Source organism: Bombina bombina, chromosome 3 (genome assembly GCF_027579735.1).
Source record: "Bombina bombina isolate aBomBom1 chromosome 3, aBomBom1.pri, whole genome shotgun sequence".
Taxonomy (NCBI): Eukaryota; Metazoa; Chordata; class Amphibia; order Anura; family Bombinatoridae; genus Bombina; species Bombina bombina.
Genome location: NC_069501.1, coordinates 662,553,386 through 662,573,222, shown reverse-complemented (window position 1 = coordinate 662,573,222; position 19,837 = coordinate 662,553,386). Strand labels below are relative to the sequence as shown.

The following is a 19,837-nucleotide window of genomic DNA, read 5'->3' as shown; positions in this document are numbered from 1 at the left end:
TTATTTAATTGTTGTGTAGTGTTAGGTGTTAGTGTAACTTAGGTTAGGTTTTATTTTACAGGTAAACTTGTATTTATTTTAGCTAGGTAGTTATTAAATAGTTAATAACTATTTAGTAATTATTCTATCAAGTTAAAATAAATACAAACTTGTCTGTGAAATAAAAATAAACCCTAAGCTAGCTACAATGTACTTATTAGTTATATTGTAGCTAGCTTAGGGTTTATTTTATAGGTAAGTATTTAGTTTTAATTAGGAATAATTTAGTTAATGATAGTAATTTTATTTAGATTATTGTAAATTATATTTAAGTTAGGGGGTGTTAGGGTTAGGGTTAGACTTAGGTTTAGGGGTTAATAAATGTAGGTAGGTGGCGGCGACGTTGGGGAAGGGAGATTAGGGGTTAATAAATATAATGTAGGTGTCGGCGATGTTGGGGGCAGCAGATTAGGGGTTCATAAGTGTAATGTAAGTGGCAGCGGTGTCCGGAGCGGCAGATTAGTGGTTAATAAGAATAATGTAGTTGTCGGCGATGTCGGGGCGGCAGATTAGGGGTTAATAAGTGTAAGATTAGGGGTGTTTAGACTCGGGGTTCATGTTAGGGTGTAAACATAACTTTAGTTTCCCCATAGGAATCAATGGGGCTGCGTTACTGAGTTATACGCTGCTTTTTTGCAGGTGTTAGACTTTTTCTCAGCCGGCTCTCCCCATTGATTCCTATGGGGAAATCGTGCACGAGCACGCACAACCAGCTCTCAGCTGACTTAAGCAGCACAGTTATTGGAGTGAAGTGTGGAGCAAAATTTTGCTCTATGCTCACTTTTTGTCTTTTAACGCTGGGTTTGTAAAAACCCGTAATACCAGTGCTATATGTAAGTGAGCGGTGAGAATAAACTGCTCGTTAGCACCGCACAGCTCCTAACGCAAAACTCGTAATCTAGCCGAATGAAAATATTGTGTTATCAATTTATGTAAACTTCAATACTTCTGATATTAATTTGAGCTGAGCTGATACTGATGTGTAACTATTAAGCACCATCCACACTACATAACTGTTTGCTTTGTGTTGTAGATTTATTTGAACCCTTTTTTTGTTAATCAAATTGCCACCAATATGATATAGCTGGCAATGGGCCAGATTACAAATGGCTCACTATTTAGTGCTTTAGCTCGCACAGTGAGTGTATTACAAATTGATAGTAAATTATTTGCGTGGGAGTGAAAGCCGACGCGCACTTACTTCAGGACCTTGAATATTGTGACAGTGTTAACTTCTCACCATAGACTTTAATAAAGCACTCAAACTGGGAAAAAAAACTAACATTTATCGCTCGTCCTTATGTAAAGAACATTGGAATGTAAAATATTTATACAACATACACAGTAAAACACATATTAAATATTAAAATAGCTTTTTTTTTGTTTTCAGGTATTTGAGTTGAAAGGGTTTCAAAGTATGCATGCATATGTATATATGTGTTTATATGTGTGTATACAGTATGTATGTATATACATATATACACATATAAACATAAATACACATGTTTACACATATATACATATGTATATACAGGTATACATACATACATATATTTAGACATGTATATGTATTTATATATAAAAGACAGCCTTTCTATTCAAATACCTTGCATATACAGTATTATATACCTTTTAACCCTTATAACTTTTTTATAATATATATATGAATCATTTCTTTCCTAAGATATGGTGAGTCCACGGCTTGAGTAATTACTGCTGGGAATATCACTCTTGGCCAGTAGGAGGAGGCAAAGAGCACCACAGTTAAACTGCTAAGTATCACTCCCTTACCCAAAACCCCCAGTCATTCTCTTTGCCTTCGGTGCATGAAGGAGGTGAAGTTTAGGTGTCTGAAGAAAAATTTTGATTTCATCTACAAGCAAGTTTTTAGGTCTAGCCTTGTCATTCCTTGCAGTAGGGTAGTGGTGGCTTTAAAGCAGTTAGGAACTTGTAAATTGCTGCCCTAGTTTAGAAAGCCAGAGTTGGCTACTCTGTTCTTTCTTTTTCAAAGGTCTATGTGAGGAACTATGTCCTCTCATATCTTGTAACTGTCTACATACCGGACAACGGAGCAGGTAAGTGCTTTTTCTTCTAGTTGAGGAGACCATGCACTTAACAAATTAAAAAACACTGCTTTTTTATTGGGACATAGATAATCCTCTTGTATGGGTTACACTGGGGAATGAAGCAGGCACTGTAACATGTGTGACAAACATTTAAACTTTTTTAAAAAGAAAGGGTAAAATCTTTTTATTAGGCTTTATTTACTGACACATATTTACTTGATAAAACAATACAAGTTTAAACTGAAAGTAAGGCTGCATTTTCTATTTCAGCAGCAGCTTATTAATTTCCCCTTTGCTTTAAAATAAAACAATGCAACATTTTAAATAGTCAGGTTTGAGAAACCGGTTATTTCTGGTACTCAGTGTACCAGGAAGTAGTGCCTCTCTGTGTCGCAGCAGTAATTTGAGCTAGACAGTTGCGGTCACATGACCAGCTTTATTTCATAAAATTTCTGAGGAAAAAGTTGTTTTTCTCCATTTCTGGGTAAACCGGTCTTAATTGTTAGCGGTAAGGCACCTCAGTAATTGAGGTGTGGGGTTGCCTGAGGGGCATTTTAGAAGTTTATTTGATGTTTATTAAATGTTTTTTCTTAACTTTTCTCACATAATTTTAGCTGGGGATCGATCCTAATTTGAGATAAAATTTAAAGTGTATTTTTTTCTTGACTTATTTTAATTGAATATTAAAATCTTTGAAACTTTTCTCTACAAGTTTATTTACTGTTTCACAGCATGTCTGATACGGAGCAAGAGCCTGCTCTCATGAATTCATACTTATTATGTTTAGATGCACAAATTGCAGCCCCTATGCAATTTTGTTCTTCATGTGTCAAGAAACCTTGCAAAATAAAGGTAAAATATTTGAGCCTAATGTCTCTCAGGATGATGCTGTTAAAATAATACCTCAGCTTTCTCCTGCTACGTCCCAAGCCTCAATGGCATCCCATGCAGTGCCCTGTGGTTCCTCTATAACTCCTAGTGGAGTTTATTTAAAAGCAGAAATTGCTGCCCAGGTATCTTCAGCGGTATCTGTGGCATTAGCTGCCATTCCTAGATTACAGGAAATGGCAGCTAATGCTACAAGAGGAAATCTAGACATTTAGAAAGTAAGGTGTCTGTCCTCAGTTCTGCTTCCCAATTTGCCCTTTCTCTTAAGTCTGATGAAGAAGATACATCAGGACTTTCTGAGGGTGAAATCTCAGATTCAGACAGTATAATTCTTTTTTCTGAGACTCAAGTTGTATCCTTCAGATTTAAGCTTGAACACCTTCATGTATTGTTAAAGGAGGGTTTAGCTACTTTAGATGACTCCGATACCCCTGTTGTTGTCACTCCTAAGAAATCTAGTATATTTTATAATTTCTTTGATTAACCTTCCACTTCAGAGATTTTTCCTGTGCTGGACCGAGCTAGGGAGATTATCTCACAGGAATGGGAGAAACCAGGGGTGTATTTTTCCCTGTCTCCCATTTTTAAGAGAATGTTTCCTGTTGAGGACTCCATTAAAGACCCAAAGTTAAAGGGGCCATTTCCACTCTGGCTAAGAGAACCACTATTCCTATTGAGGATAGCTGCTCTTTAAAGGATCCGATGGACAAGAAGATGGAGGCTTATTTGAAAAAGATTTATGTTCATCAAGGTCTCCAATGGCAACCTGCGGTGTGTATTGCCTCCGTGACTAGTGCGGCATCTTATTGGTTCGATACCTTGTCTGATCCTCTTCAAGTAGAGACTTTCTTTGATGAAATTCAAGATAGGATTAAAGCTTTTAAGTTGGCCAATTCCTTTATTGCAGATTCCATTTTACAGGTTGTTAGACTAGGATCTTTAAACTTCTAATTTTGCTGTCCTAGCCCGCAGGGTGTTATGGTTTAAATCCTGGTCTGCGGACGTTTCCTCTAAAGTCAAGCTTCTGGCGATTCCTTACAAGGGCAAAACCTTGTTTGGACCCGGTTTGGCAGGTCTTTTCTACCTCAGGATAAGAAGAATAGGCCTAAAGGACATCAGAGTAATTTTCGTTCCTTTCGTAACTTCAGAGGAAAGCCTTCATCTTCTTCTTCCAAGTAGGAACAATCCAAGTCTTCTTGGAAACCCAATCAGTCTTGGAACAAGGGGAAACAATCAAAGAAACCCGCAGCTGATTTCAAATCAGCATGAAGGGTTTGCCCCGATCCGGGATCGGATCAGGTTGAGGGCAGACTTTCTCAGTTCTCTCAAGCCTGGATACGAGATGTCCCAGATCCCTGAACTGTGGACATAGTATCCCAGGTTTACAAATTAGAATTCAAGACTTTTATCTGCTGACCAGATAAAGAGAGAGGCGTTCTTGAAACGTATACAACATCTTTCCTCCCTGGGAGAGATAGTTCCAGTTCCAGTGCAGAAACAGGGTCTCGGGTTCTACTCCAACCTATTTGTGGTTCCCAAAAAAGAGGAAACATTCTAGACTTGAAGTGTCTAAACAACTTTCTCAAAGTTCCATCCTTTAAGATGGAGACTATACGCTCCATTCTTCCTTTAGTACAAGAGGGTCAGTTCATGACAACCATAGACCTAAAGGATGCATATCTCCATGTTCCTATTCATAGGGACCATCACAGATTCCTGAGATTTGCCTTTCTGGACAAACATTTCCAGTTCGTGGCCCTTCCATTTGGTCTAGCCACAGCTCCCAGAATTTTTTCAAAAGTTCTGGGGGCTCTTTTGGCAGTGATACATTCTCGTGGAACTGCTGTGCCACCCTACCTGGATGACATATTGGTTCAGGCGCCATCTATTTACCAAGCAAAATCTCACACAGAGATATTGTTGTCTTTTCTTCGTTCCCACGGATGGAATGTGAATCTGGAAAAAAAGCTCCCTTTCCCCTGCTTCAAGAGTAATGTTCTTAGGGACCATAATAGATTCTCTATTGATGAAGATTTTTCTGACAGCCTCTCTCTTCAGGCTACTGCTTATCCTTCAGTGACTCAATGTATGGAGGTAATCAGTCTCATTTGCTCGATTCCATTTAAGAGCTCTCCAGTTGTGCATGCTCAGACATTGGAATGGCAACCATGCAGATCTATCTCAGAGAATAGAGTTAGATCAGTCATCAAGGGACTCTCTCCCGTGGTGTATTTCTCAGGAACATCTTTTGGAGACTTTCCTGGGTGATCGTGACCACGGACGCCAACCTGCTGGGCTGGGGAGCAGTCTGAAACTCATTAAAAGCTCACTTGGACTTGGGAGGAGTCTGCTCTTCCCATCAACATATTGGAGTTGAGTGTGATTTACAATGCTCTATTGGCTTGGCCTCAGCCCAGTTTATCAGGTTCCAGTCAGACAACATAACCTCTGTGGCTTACATCAATCACCAACTCGGAGTTCCTTAGCCATGAAGGAGGTTACTCGGATTCTTAAGTGGGCAGAGACCCACAATTGCTGTCTATCTGCCATCCACATTCCAGGAGTAGACAACTGGGAGGCGAATTTTCCAAGCAGACAGACTTTTCATCCCGTGGAGTGGGAACTCCATCTGGAGGTTTTTTTCAGCTTAGTCCTCAAATGGGGTGTGCCGGAGTTAGATCTGATGGCATCCTGTCAGAACTCCAAGCTTCCAAGGTACGGTTCAAGGTCAAGAGATCCGCAGGCCGTTCTGATAGATGCTCTGGTGGTTCCTTGGGTTTTCAGGTTGGCATACCTGTTTCCTTCCTCTCCTTTCATGAGTCATTACTCGTATCAAACAGGTCAGGGCATCTGTGATTCTAATAGTCCCTGTGTGGCCTCACAGGATCTAGTTTGCAGACCTAGTGGAGATGTCATCTCTCCCACCTTGGAGACTACCTCTGAGGAAGAACCTCCTGATTCAGGGTCCCTTCCTTATCCAAATCTCGTTTCTCTGAAGCTGACTGCTTGGAGATTGAACACTTAATTCTGTCTAAGCGTGGTTTTTCTGAGTCGGTCATTAAGACCATGATTCAGGCTCGCAAGCCTGTTACTAGAAAGATTTACCATAAGATATGGCGTAAATATCTTTATTGGTGTGAATCCAAGGGCTACTCTTGTTTTATCTTTTCTTCAGGAAGGCCTGGAAAAGGGATTGTCAGTCAGTACCCTGAAAGGTCAGATTTCTGCTTTATCAGTTTTACTACATAAACGTTTGGCGGATGTGCCAGATGTGCAATCTTTTTGTCAGGCCTTCACCTTGTTCTTAAAGTTGTACAGCTGGCTCTGTTTGAGGTGTTGCATTCCATAGACATTAAGTTGTTATCTTGGAAGGTTTTGTTTCTTGTTGCTATCTCTTCTGCTTGAAGAGTCTCTCAGCTCTGCAGGGTGATTCCCCTTATCTTATTTTTCATGCAGATAAGGCAGTTCTTCGTACTGTTAGGTTTCCTTCCTAAGGTTGTTTCTAATATAATTATCAATCTGGAAATTGTTGTTCCCTCTCTGTGTCCTAATCCTTCTTCTTCCAAAGAATGTTTGTTACACAATTTGGATGTTGTACGTGCTCTTAAATTCTACTTACAGGCGACTAAGGATTTTTGCCAGTCCTCTGCCCTCTTTGTCTGTCTGTTTCTCTGGGAAACGTAAAGCTCAGAAAGCTACTGCTACTACTCTTTCTTTTTGGTTACAAAGTTTAATTCATTTGGCTTATGAAACTGCAGGACAGCAGCCTCATGAGAGAATTACGGCTCATTCCACAAGAGCTGTTTCCTCTTTCTGGGCTTTCAAAAATGAAGCTTCTGTGGAACAAATTTGCAAGGCTGCAACTTAGTCTTCTATGCATACTTTTTCCAAATTTTCCAAATTTGATATTTTTGACTCACCATAGGCTTCTTTTGGGAGAAAGGTTCTTCAAGCGGTGGTGCCTTTTGTTTAGGACTGCCTGTCTTGTCCCTCCCTATTTATCCATGTCCTCTAGCTTGGGTATTGGTTCCCAACAGTAATTACTCAAGACGTGGACTCACCATATCTTAGGAAAGAAAAACAAAATGTATGCGTACCTGATAAATTTCTTTCTTTTCTGGATATGGTGAGTCCACGGCCCCACCCTTTATTTTAAGACAGTTGTTCTTTTGACTATAATCTCAGACACCTCTACACCTTGTGTTACTCCTTTTTCTCCATTTCACTTTGGTTCGAATGACTGGGGGTTGTGGGTAAGGGAGTGATACTTAGCAGTTTAACTGTGGTGCTCTTTGCCTCCTCCTGCTGGCCAGGAGTGATATTTCCAACAGTAATTACTTAAGCCGTGGACTCACCATATCCGAAAATAAATAAATTTATCAGGTAAGCATAAATTTAGTTTTTTTTATTAGATAGTGTGTATATGACACAATATAATTATTTCTCTTGTTAAGTGTATCCAGTCCACGGATCATCCATTACTTATGGGATATATTCTCCTTCCCAACAGGAAGCTGCAAGAGTCCACCCACAGCAAAGCTGCTATATAGCTCCTCCCCTAACTGCCATTACCAGTCATTCTCTTGCAAGTCTCAACATAGATAGGAGGTCGTGAGAGTCTGTGGTTTTTTATACTTAGTTTATTTCTTCAATCAAAAGTTTGTTATTTTTAAATGGCACCGGAGTGTGCTGTTTATCTCAGGCAGTATTTGGAAGAAGAATCTGCCTGCGTTTTTTCTATGATCTTAGCAGACGTAACTAAGATCCAGTTGCTGTTCTCACACATTCTGAGGAGTAAGGTACTTCAGAGGGGGAATGGCGTGCAGGTTTTCCTGCAAATAAGGTATGTGCACACAGTAAAATATTTTTCTAAGGAATGGAATTGACTAAGAAAATACTGCTGATACCGAAGTAATGTAAGTACAGCCTTTAAATGCAGTGAAAGCGACTGGTACCAGGCTGATTGATAGAGATATATGCTAAGGTATGTGCAGTAATATATTTTTCTAAGGAATGGAATTGACTAAGAAAATACTGCTGATACCGAAGTAATGTAAGTAAAGCCTTAAATGCAGTGATAGCGACTGGATCAGGCTTATTAATAGACATACATACTCTTATAAGAATGTGTTTTAAAACGTTTGCTGGCATGTTTAATCGTTTTTTAACATATGTTTGGTGATAAAACTTATTGGGGCCTAATTTTTCCACATGGCTGGCTTAAATTTTGCATAGAAACAGATATAGGGAAGGTAATCCACAGCTCAGCTGTGGCAGTTTTGTTGTGTCTGTTTAAAAAAATGTTGTTTTTTGTTTTTTTTTATCTGTTTTTTTGCATTAAGGGGTTAATCATCCATTTGCAAGTGGGTGCAATGCTCTGTTAACTTATTACATGTACTGTAAAAATTTTGTTTGATTTACTGCCTTTTTTCACTGTTTTTCAAATTTTGACAAAATTTGTTTCTCTTAAAGGCACAGTAACGTTTGTTATATTTGCTTGTTAACTTGATTTAAAGTGTTTTCCAAGCTTACTAGTCTCTTTATTAGTTCTAACATGTCTAACATAGAGGAGGCTCTGTGTTTATTATGTTTAAAGCCATGGTGGAACCCCATTTTAGAATGTGTACCAGATGTACTGATTTCATGTTAAACAATAAAGATAATTTTTTGTATTTAAAAACATTATCACCAGAGGATTCTGTCGAGGGGGAAGTTATGCCGACTAACTCTCCCCACGTGTCAGACCCTTTGACTCCCGCTTTAGGGACTCACGCTCAAATGGCGCCAAGTACATCAAGGGCACCCATAGCGTTTATTTTACCAGAGGATTCTGTCGAGGGGGAAGTTTTGCCGACTAACTCTCCCCACGTGTCAGACCCTTTGACTCCCGCTCCAGGGACTCACGCTCAAATGGCGCCAAGTATATCAATGGCGCCCATAGCATTTATTTTACAAGACATGGCAAAGGTTGTGTATAATACACTGGCAGCAGTATTAGTCAGACTACCTGAAATTAAAGGAAAGCAAAACAGCTCTGGGGGTAGATACAGAGCATACAGACGCTTTAAGAACCATGTCTGATACTACCTCACAATATGCTTAGTCTGTGGGTGATATTTGTGACTCAGGGAAGATGATTTAACCTGATTCTGATATTTCTACATTTAAAATGTATGCTTGAGAACCTCCACTTATTGCTCAGGGAGGCTTTAGCTGCTCTGAATGAATGTGTACAATCGCAGTGCCAGAGAAATTGTGTAGACTGGATAAATAATATGCAGTGCCGGTGTGTACTTATGTTTTTCCAATACCTAAAGAGGTTTACTAAAATTTTTCATAAGGAATGGGATAGACCAGGTGTGCCGTTCTCTTCCCCTCCTATTTTTTAGAAGAATGTTTTCTAATAGTTGCCACCACACGGGACTTATGGCAGACAGTTCCTAAGGTGGAGAGAAGAGTTTCTACTCTAGCTAAGCGTACCACTACCTCTGGCGAGGACTGTTGTGCTTTTTTAGATCCAACAAGGTTTTATCCTGCAGCCCCTTGCACGCATTGCTCCTGTCACTGCTGCTGCGGCGTTCTGGTTTGAGTCTCTTGATGAGGCTTTACAGGCTCCATTGGATGAATATATTTGACAAGCTTAGAGCACTTAAGCTAGCCAATTCCTTTGTTTTCTGATGCCTTTGTTCCTTTGACTAGACTAACGGCTAAGAATTCTGTTTTTTACTATACTGGCGCGCAGAGCGCTATGGCTTATATCATGGTCAGCTGTCGTGACTTTAATAAATAAGCTACTTAACTTCCCTTCAAGGGGCAGACCCTATTCAGGCCTAGTTTGAAGGAGATTATTACTTATATCACTGGAGGAAAAGATCATGCCCTTCCTCAGGACAGGTCCAAATCAAGGGACAAAAAAGGCCTAATTTTCGTGCCTTTCGAAAATTCAAGGCAGGTGTGGCATCAACTTCCTCTAAGGCAGACAACCGGACCTGGAAACGGACCCCTATCTGGTAACGGATCCTATAGGGGGCAGACTTCATTCTTCGCCCAGGCGTGGGCAAGAGATGCCCAGGATCCCTGGGCATTGGAAATTATACCCCAGAGATATCTTCTGGATTTCAAAGCTTTCCCCCCCAAAAAAGGGGAGTTTTTGCCTTTCACATTTATCTGCAAACCAGATAAAGAAAGAGACATTCTTGCATTGTGTACGTGACCCATTCAGTTCCAATAGAGGAACAGGGACACAGTTTTCCTCAAATCGGTTTGTGGTTCCCAAGGAAAGGAAACCTTCAGACCTATTTTGGATCTAAAAGATCTTAAACAAATTCTTTAGAATTCTATCATTTAAGATGGAAACTATTCGTACCATCTTAACTATGATCCAGGAGAGTCAATAGAGGACTACAATGGATTTGAAGGATGCTTATCCTCACATTACGATGCATAAAGATCACCATCGGTTTTTCAGGTTTGCCTTTCTAGACAGGCATTACCAGTTTGTAGCTCTTTCCTTTGGGTTAACTACAGCCCCTAGAATCTTTATGGAGGTTCTGGGGTCACTTTGGCGGTCCTTAGGCCGCGGGGCATAGAAGTGGCCCCTTATTTAGACGACATCCTGATACAGGCGTCAAACATCCAAGTTGCCAAGTCTCATACGGACGTAGTACTGGCATTTCTGAGATCGCATGGGTGGAAAGTGAACAAGGAAAGAGTTCTCTATCCCCAATATCAAGGGTTTCCCTCCTAGGGATTCTGATAGATTTTGTAGAAATTAAAATTTACCTGACAGAGTCCAGGTTGTCAAAGTTTCTAAATTTCTGCCGTGTTCTTCATTCCATCCGCGCCCTTTGGTGGCTCAGTACATGAATGTAATCGGCTTAATGGTAGCGGCAAGGGACATAGTACCGTTTGCACGCCTACATTTCAGACCACTGCAACTATGCATGCTCAGCCAGAGGAACGGGGATTACACAGATTTGTTCTCCTGTTAAATCCGGACCAAGAAACCAGAGATTCTCTTCTCTGGTGACTATCTCGGGTCCATCTGTCCAAGGGTATGACCTTCCGCAGGTCAGATGGGACAATTGTTACAACAGATGCCAGCCTTTTAGGTTGGGATACAGTCTGGAACTCCCTGAAGGCTCAGGGATAGTGGACTCAGGAGGAGACCCTCCTTCTAATGAATATTCTGGAACTGGGAGCGATATTCCATGCTTTTCAGACTTGGCCTCAGTTAGCAACTCTGAGGTACATCATATTTCAGTCGGACAATATCACGACTGTGGCTTACATCAACCATCAAGGGGGAACAGAAGTTCCCTAGCAATGTTAGAAGTCTTAAAATAATTCACTGGACAGAGACTCACTCTTGTCTAAAAGCTATCCCTATCCCAGGTGTTGAGAACTGGGAGGCAGATTTTCTAAGTCGTCAGACTTTTCATCCGGGGGAGTGGGAATTCCCTCCGGAGGGGTTTGCACAAGATCAAGCAGGAGAGTGCTTTGGTGCTTTTGACAGCGCCTGCGTGGCCACGCAGGACCTGGTATGCAGATCTGGTGGACATGTCATCCTTTCCACCACGGTCTCTGCTTCTGAGACAGGACCCTCTACCTCAGGGTCTTTTCAACCATCTAAATATAACTAATCTGAGATGGACTGCCTGGAGACAGAACGCTTGATGTTATCAAAGCATGGCTTCTCCGAGTCAGTAATTGATACCTTAATACAGGCATAAAAGCCTGTCTCTAGGAAAATTTAACATAAGATATGGTGTAAATATCTTATTGTTATGAATCCAAGGGTTACTCATGGAGTAAAGTCTGGATTCCCAGGATATTATATTTTCTCCAAGATGATTTTGAGAAAAGGGTTGTCAGCTAGTTCTTTAAAAGGACAGATTTCTACTCTGTCTATTCTTTTGCACAAGCGTCTGGCAGGTATTCTAGACGTTCAGGCATTTGGTCAGGCTTTGGTTAGAACCAAGCCTGTGGTTAAAAATGTTGCTCCGCCATGGAGCTTAAAGCTGGTTCTTAAGGTTCTTCAAGGAGTTCCATTTGAACCTTTTCATTCCATAGATATCAAACTTCTATCTTGGAAAGTTCCTTTTTGGTAGCTATTTCCTCGGCTCATAGAGTCTCCGAGTTATCTGCGTTGCAATGTGATTCTCCTTATCTGGTTCTCCGTACGGATAAGGTAGTCCTGTGTACCAATCTGGGTTTTTACCTAAGGTGGTATCTAACAAGAATATCACTCAAGAGATTGTTGTTCCATTCTTGTATCCTAATCCTTCTTCAAAGAAGGAACGTCTATTACACAATTTGGACGTGGTTCGTGTTTTAAAGTTTTACTTACAAGCTACTACAGATTTTCATCAAACATTCACCTTGTTTGTTGTCTATTCTGGACAGAGGAGAGGTCAAAGGACTTCAGCAACCTCTCTGTCTTTTTGGTTAAAAAGCATAATTCATTTAGCTTATGAGACTGCTGGACAGCAGCCTCCTTAAGGGATTACAGCTCATTCTACTAGAGCTGTGGTTTTCACTTAGGCCTTTTTTAAATGTGGCTTCTGTTGAACAGATTACAAGACGGAGTCTTGGTCTGCGTTTCATACTTTTTCAAATTTAACAAATTTGATACCTTGCTTCTTCGGAGGCTATTTTTGGGAGAAAGGGTTTTTTACAGGCAGTGGTAACTTCCGTTTAAGTACCTGCCTTGTCCCTCCCATCATCCGTGTACTTTAGCTTTGGTATTGGTATCCCATAAGTAATGGATGATCCGTGGACTGGATACACTTAACAAGAGAAAACATAATTTATGCTTACCTGATAAATTTATTTCTCTTGTAGTGTATCCAGTCCACGGCCCGCCCTGTCACTTTAAGGCAGGTAATTTTTCCATTAAACTACAGTCACCACTGCACCCTATGGTTTTCCTTTCTCTGCATGTTTTCGGTCGAATGACTGGTAATGGCAGTTAGGGGAGGAGCTATATAGCAGCTTTGCTGTGGGTGGACTCTTGCAGCTTCCTGTTGGGAAGGAGAATATATCCCATAAGTAATGGATGATCCGTGGACTGGATACACTACAAGAGAAATAAATTTATCAGGTAAGCATAAATTATGTTATATCTTGGGCGAGATTACATATACGGCGTAGGTTTCAGTGCAACTGGTGAAACCCATGCCGCCCGTAAGTTCACTTCGCACATTGTGTGAATCACAAAACCGTCGAGGTACAGAAATCTGCGGAAATAGACATTTCTGGAGTTGCCAGTGACTTACGGCAGTATATGATCTGCTAAGTAAAAAAAAAATCGCCCGTAAAAATCTATCCTGCCTCCCAAAAATGTACCCGACACATCAAAACCCCTATATCCGCTATCCTCCCACATCGTGTTAACCTCTAAATCGCCATCCCCCACAATGCAATCTACTTATTTAAACTATTAACACCTAATCCGCCAACCCCCACATCTAAATGTACCTAATAAATGTATTAACCCCTACTCCGATGTCCACCACATCGCAAACTACCTAATAAATGTATTAACCCCTAATCCTCCATCCGCCCACAACGCAAAGTACCTATCAACACTATTAACCCCTAAACCGCTATCCCCACAACGCAAACTACCTATAAAAACTATTAACCCCTAATCCGCCAACCCCCACGCAACGCAATCTACCTTATTAATTTATTAACCCCTAAACCACCATCCCCTCACAACGCAAAGTATTAATCTAATCACTAAGCCCCCTAACTAACCCCCTAAGTTAACCCTAATTACATAAAATAACAAAGACTATCCTAATTTAAAATTAAAATAAAAATCCTAACATTACATTAAAAAATATCTAATATTACAAAAAATAAAAAAATCTAAAATTACAGAAAAAAAAGAAACTAAATTATCCAAAATAAAAAATGTTAAACCTAATCTAATACCCCAATAAAAACAAAAAAGCCACCCCAAAATAAAAACACCCCCTAATCTAATAATAAATTACCAATAGCTCTTAAAAGGGAATTTGTATTTCCCTAAAGCAATTAGCTCTTTTATATAAAAACAACTACAAATTAACCCCTAACAGTTAATTGAGCAGCCAATAGGATTTTAGTTGCTCTCATCCTATTGGCTGGTTTTAAAATATCTGCCAATAGAAATGCAAGGTATCCCAATATAAAATCTACAGTGTGCGGTGGACAATCGCATGAAGAGGACCTCCATGTCGCCAAAGCCTGCCGCCGCCGAAGACCGCTACGTGCCTCAGAAAACCGCTCTGCACCTCCGGGAAGATGATAGAAGATGGTCCCGCTATGGATGAAGATGGATCTACCTGGATGAAGATGGATGTCCGGACTTCAGGAACGGTGAGTACATTTTTGGGGTTAGTGTTAGTTTTTTGGGGGGGGTTTAGATTAGGGCTTTTTTATTTTTTAATGGGCAGCAAAAGAGCTGATTGCCCTTTTAAGAGCAATGCCCATACAAATGCCCCATATGGGGCAATAGGTAGATAAGATTTTTTTAGTTAGGTCTTTTTTATTTTGGGGGTTTGGGTGGGTAGGTGGTTTTACTGTTAGGGGTTAATTTGTAGTATTTTTTATGTAAAAAAGCTGATTACTTCAGGGCAATGCCCTCCAAATGCCATTTTAAGGGCTATTGGTAGTTTATTCTTAGATTAGGGGGTTATTATTTTTGGGTGGCTTTTTTGTTTTTATAGGGGTATTAGATTAGGTTTAAAAAAAATATTTTGGATCATTTTGTTTATTTTTTTCTGTAATTTTAGATTTTTTTTATTTTTGTAATATTAGATTTTTTATTTTAATTTAATCTTAGGTTGTTTTTTTAATGTAATGTTAGGATTTTTTATTTTAATTTTAAATTAGAATTTTTTATTTTGGTAATTTTTTATTTAATTTTTAAGAAGATAGTCTTTTCTTATTTTATGTAATTGGGGTTAATTTAGGGGGTGTTAGGTTAGGGGGCTTAGTGATTAGATTAATACTTTGAATTTGGGGGATGGCGGTTTAGGGGTTAATAGTGTGATTATATACTTTGCGTTTTGGTTGAGTGGCGGATTAGGGTTTAATAGTGTAATTATATACTTTGTGATTTTGGAGTTGACGGATTAGGGGTTAATGGATTAGGGTATGCCGGTTTAGAGGTACATATTGTTTCTTAAAACTTCCAGGGAGTTACGGTGCTCATATACTCAGTGCAAGACTTGCTGCGCCTGCCTTTGTATGACGAGGTGAATATTGAGTAAAATTTTTCCATTTTTGCTGTGTAAGTCCTCGCGTAGAATATGTGATATCGACTTGCGACACTGGTTCTATGTTAGATTATGGGAGTAAAAATAGCAGCCAATGGGTGAAAAATATGCTAAAAAAAAAATTGCACAAAACACACGGGCCTGATTACATATGCGGAGTCGCCCGCAAAAGCCGGCATCGGCCATTTGTATGTAGCACTGTATATGTGATCGCAAAATCCATCTAAAAATAGCCTATGCCGCCTTTTGCGGGTGACTCCACATATGTAATCGAACCCTAGGGGTTTGGTGCAAATTTTTTTTTTTACCTCTAACCCTTTACGTGAGGACTTCAAGTCATGCTAATCCGGTGAGCACAAACATAGTTGCGCTCATTCGGTCGCATTTGCTTTCAACTTGTAAAATGAGTGCATTAGCGTGGGTGCGATATTTCAATATTGTGTGCGCATTAACGTTAGCTCACCACTTGTAATCTATGTTCAATCCAAATCTGTGTGAATGCCTTTATCTATTATGAACACTTATCTCTATTTGACGTTTTGTTTAAAGTGACAGTGTACTGTAAATTGTTCTCCCTAATTTACTAATGATACATTTTATCTGCTGGGGTGTATTAAATTGCTGACAACAATCTTTATTTTACAATGTGAAATTTGATTTTCTTCTTGAACCTTCAACCCATGCTAAAAATTCAGTATAGATGTACTGACTGCAGAAAAACTATGTAAAAAAGAGACACCAGAAGAAATAAGGCTCCCAGTGAGACAACCTGTTTTAAATGCAATTAACTGTGATAAATGGTATGCTACAAATGATTGATTTTTATCTGTACCTATGTATCATGGTTTGTATGCATTATCACGTTGAAACAATGCATACCTAAGATGCATTAAATGAAAAAATATATTTTGATGTGCAAATGTACAAAATATTTTCTTAAAATAAATATATATATATAAAACACATAGCAGCTTTTATAACCACTTAATTATTGTCTTTAATTACAAAATGAATCTGTTTTATATAAACAAATAATAGTTGGGATGTCTGCTAGAACTGAAACACAGTTAACCTATTACTCACATTCTTCTTTTACTATGTATTTTTTGTCAGGTCTTATTCTAGCACATCAATAGAAGAAACAATGAAAAAAATGGAAGATCCTCCTACGCCACCTCCTAGACCACAGAAAACACATTCAAGAGCTTCTTCATTGGATCTGAGTAGAATCATTCAACACAATTCTCCAGGCTGGTTTATATTAACTTTCTAATGACTTGATGCTATTTATTGTTTTCTGGTTGTATTATCACATGTGCCAGTATGATCAGCATTTAATACATCATGTATACACATTTCCATTTGATTAACACAATTACACAGCTGATCCAGCCAACAATAAAAAGCTATTAATAATATAGAATTTCTATGTTAACAGGGTACATATGCCTCAGATAATATTTCATTAGATACAAAACCTTATAAAAAGGACTATTACCTAGATTACAAGTTTTGCGTTGCAGATTGTAACACTGAAAATATGGCAATTTTAGCGTTAAAACAGCACCGCAGCTATTACTAAGTGTTGTCGGTATAGCTGTACCACACACCATTTAGCCTGTAACGCAACGTCAGTCCCGCACACGTAAAAATTAAGTTTTTTCATGGGATTCCCATATTGCTGGTATTATGAGTTTTGCAGTGAGGCTAAAAAGTGAGCGTTACAGCCTAAAATGTCAAGATCCGTACCGCCATCTAATGTCAGTAGTTATGAGTTTTACACTACAAGTCTGTTACATAAAACTTATAACTAAACTGCTACAAAGTACACTAACACCCATAATACTCCCCGACATTGTCGCCACTTTAATAAACTTATTAACCCCTAAACCACTGCCCTCCCACATCACAAACACTATTTAAATATTATTAACCCCTAATCTGAAGTCTGCTCACACCGCCGCTATGATAAACCTATTAACTCCTAAACTGCAAGCCCCCCACAATGAAATATACTAAAATAAATCATTAACCCCTAAACCGAAAGCCCCCACAACGAAATAAACTAATTTAAACTAGTAACCCCTAAACCTAACCCCCTCACTTTATATTAAAATTACAATTTCCCTATCTTAAATTAAATTAAAACTGACCAGTCAAATTAAAAAAAAATATATTTTTAAACTTACAATTAAACTATTATAATTATTAAACTAAAATTAAACTAACTACCAATTAAATAAAACTAAACTACCAATAAAAAATCCTAACACTACTCTAAAAATTACAAAAAGTATCTAATTACAAAAAATAAACACTAACTAAATTACAAAAGAAAACAAACACTAAATTGCGAAAAATAACAAACAAATTATAAAAAAAAAGAATTACACCTAATCTAATAGCCCTATCAAAATAAAAATGCCCCCCCAAAATAAAAAAACCTAGCCTACAATAAACTACTAAATGCCCTTAAAAGATATCAGCTCTTTTACCTGTAAAAAAAAAGAAAACACCCCCAACAGTAAAACCCACCACCCAACCAACCCCCCCAAATAAAAAAACTATCTAAAATACCCTAAGCTAACCATTGCCCTGAAAGGGCATTTGTATGGGCATTGCCCTTAAAAAGGCATTTAGCTCTTTTACATTGCCCAAATCCTAATCTAAAAACCCTTAAAAAAACCTAACACTAACCCCCAACAATCCACTTACAGTTGTTGAATTCCCGCTTGAAGGACCATTATCCAGCCAGCAAAGTCATCATCCATGCGGCAAGAAGTCTTCATCCAGGGGGCCTTTTCTATCTTCATCCAGCTGGCGAAGTCCTTATGCAGGCGGCTAGAAGTCTTCATGCATGCGCCAAGAAATCTTCATGCAGGCATCCTCTTTGATCTTCATCCAGCCAGCGCAGAGCGGGTCCATCCTGAAGACATCCGGCACGGAGCATCCTCTTCATACTGTCGCCGCTGTACACTGAATCTTCAATGCAATTTGAATCAGCCAATAGGAATTAGGGCTGCTAAAATCCTATTGGCTATTCAAATCAGTCAATAGGATTTAAGCAGCTCTCATTCTATTGGCTAATTTGAATTAGGCAGTAGAATTAGAGCTGCTTAAATCCTATTGGCTGATTTGAACAGCCAATAGGATTTTAGCAGACCTAATTCCTATTGGCTGATTCAGATTTTTTAGCCAATAGAAATGCAAGGGATGCCATCTTGAATCGCGTCTCTTGCATTGAAGATTCAGTGTACGGGAGTGATCGTATGAAGAGGATGCTCCGGACTGGATGTCTTCAGGATGGTCCCGCTCCTCGCCTCTGGGATCAAGATAGAAGATGCCGCCTGGATGAAGATTGAATAGGCCATTTGGATGAAGACTTCTCACCGCTTGGATCAGGACGTCGCCGCTGGGATGAAGATTGAAGAGGCCGTCTGGATGAAGACTTTACCGGGATAAAGATCGTTCAAGCGGGACTTCAAAAACTGTAAGTGGATTGTCAGGTGGTTAGTGTTAGCCTTTTTTAAGGGGTTTATTGGGTGGGTTTTATTTTTTAGTTTAGGGTCCGGGCAATAAAAGAGCTAAATGCCCTTTTAAGGGCAATGCCCATACAAATGCCCTTTTCAGGGCAATGGGTAGCTTAGTTTTTTATGGGTATTAGAATAGGAATCATTTTTTTATTTTTGATAATTTGTTTGTTATTTTGTTAAATATATATATATTTTTTATTTTTTATTTTTTTTTAGCAAAAGAGCTGTTTATCTCAGGGCAATGCCCTACAAAAAGGCCCTTTTAAGGGCCCTGCAAAAGACCCTTTTAAGGGCGCCTGGTAGTTTGGGGGGGTGGGGGTTTGTATAGTGTTAGGGGGTGTTTGTATTCTTTTTTAGAGCAAAAGAGCTGTTTATCTCAGGGCAATGCCTTACAAAAGGCCCTTTTAAAGGCCCCCAAAAGGCCCTTTTAAGGGCCCCTGGTAGTTTGGGGGGTGGGGGTTTGTATAGTGTTAGGGGGTGTTTGTATTCTTCTTGGAGCAAAAAAGCTGTTTATCTCAGGGCAATGCCCTACAATAGGCCCTTTTAAGGGCCCCCAAAAGGCCCTTTTAAGGGCCCTCGGTAGATTATTCTAGAGTAGGGTTTTTTATTTGGGGGTGTTTTTTTAGGGTATTAGAATAGGATTAATTTTTATTTTTTGGATAATTTTTTTTTAATGATAGTTTCTTTTTTTGTAATGGTAGATTTTAGTGTAAGGCAGGTTAGGTTTTATTTCACAGGTAAGTTTGTATTTATTTTAACTAGGTAGTTAGTAAATAGTTAATAACTATCTACTAACTAGTCTACCTAGTTAAAATAAATACAAACTTCCTCCCATGAAATAAAAATAAAACCTAAGCTAGCTACAATAGAACTATTAGTTATATTGTAGCTAGCTTAGGTTTTATTTCACATGTAAGTATTTAGTTTTAAATAGGTATTATTTAGTTAATAATTGTAAATTTAATCTAGATCTAATTTAATTATTTTAAAGTTAGGGGGTTAGGGTTAGATTTAGGGTTACATTAGGGTTAGGTTTTAGGGT

The 19,837-nt window shown here is 39.0% G+C and overlaps 1 protein-coding gene across 1 annotated transcript in view; it reads left to right on the top strand.

The window, feature by feature from the left end:
• REPS2 (RALBP1 associated Eps domain containing 2) overlaps positions 1-19,837 on the top strand; it is a 611,369-nt gene that overhangs the window by 498,533 nt on the left and 92,999 nt on the right. Inside the window, exon 14 of the mRNA XM_053707397.1 lies at positions 16,376-16,512. Coding sequence (XP_053563372.1) covers positions 16,376-16,512 — 137 coding nt within the window. The remainder of the gene's footprint in view (positions 1-16,375; positions 16,513-19,837) is intronic.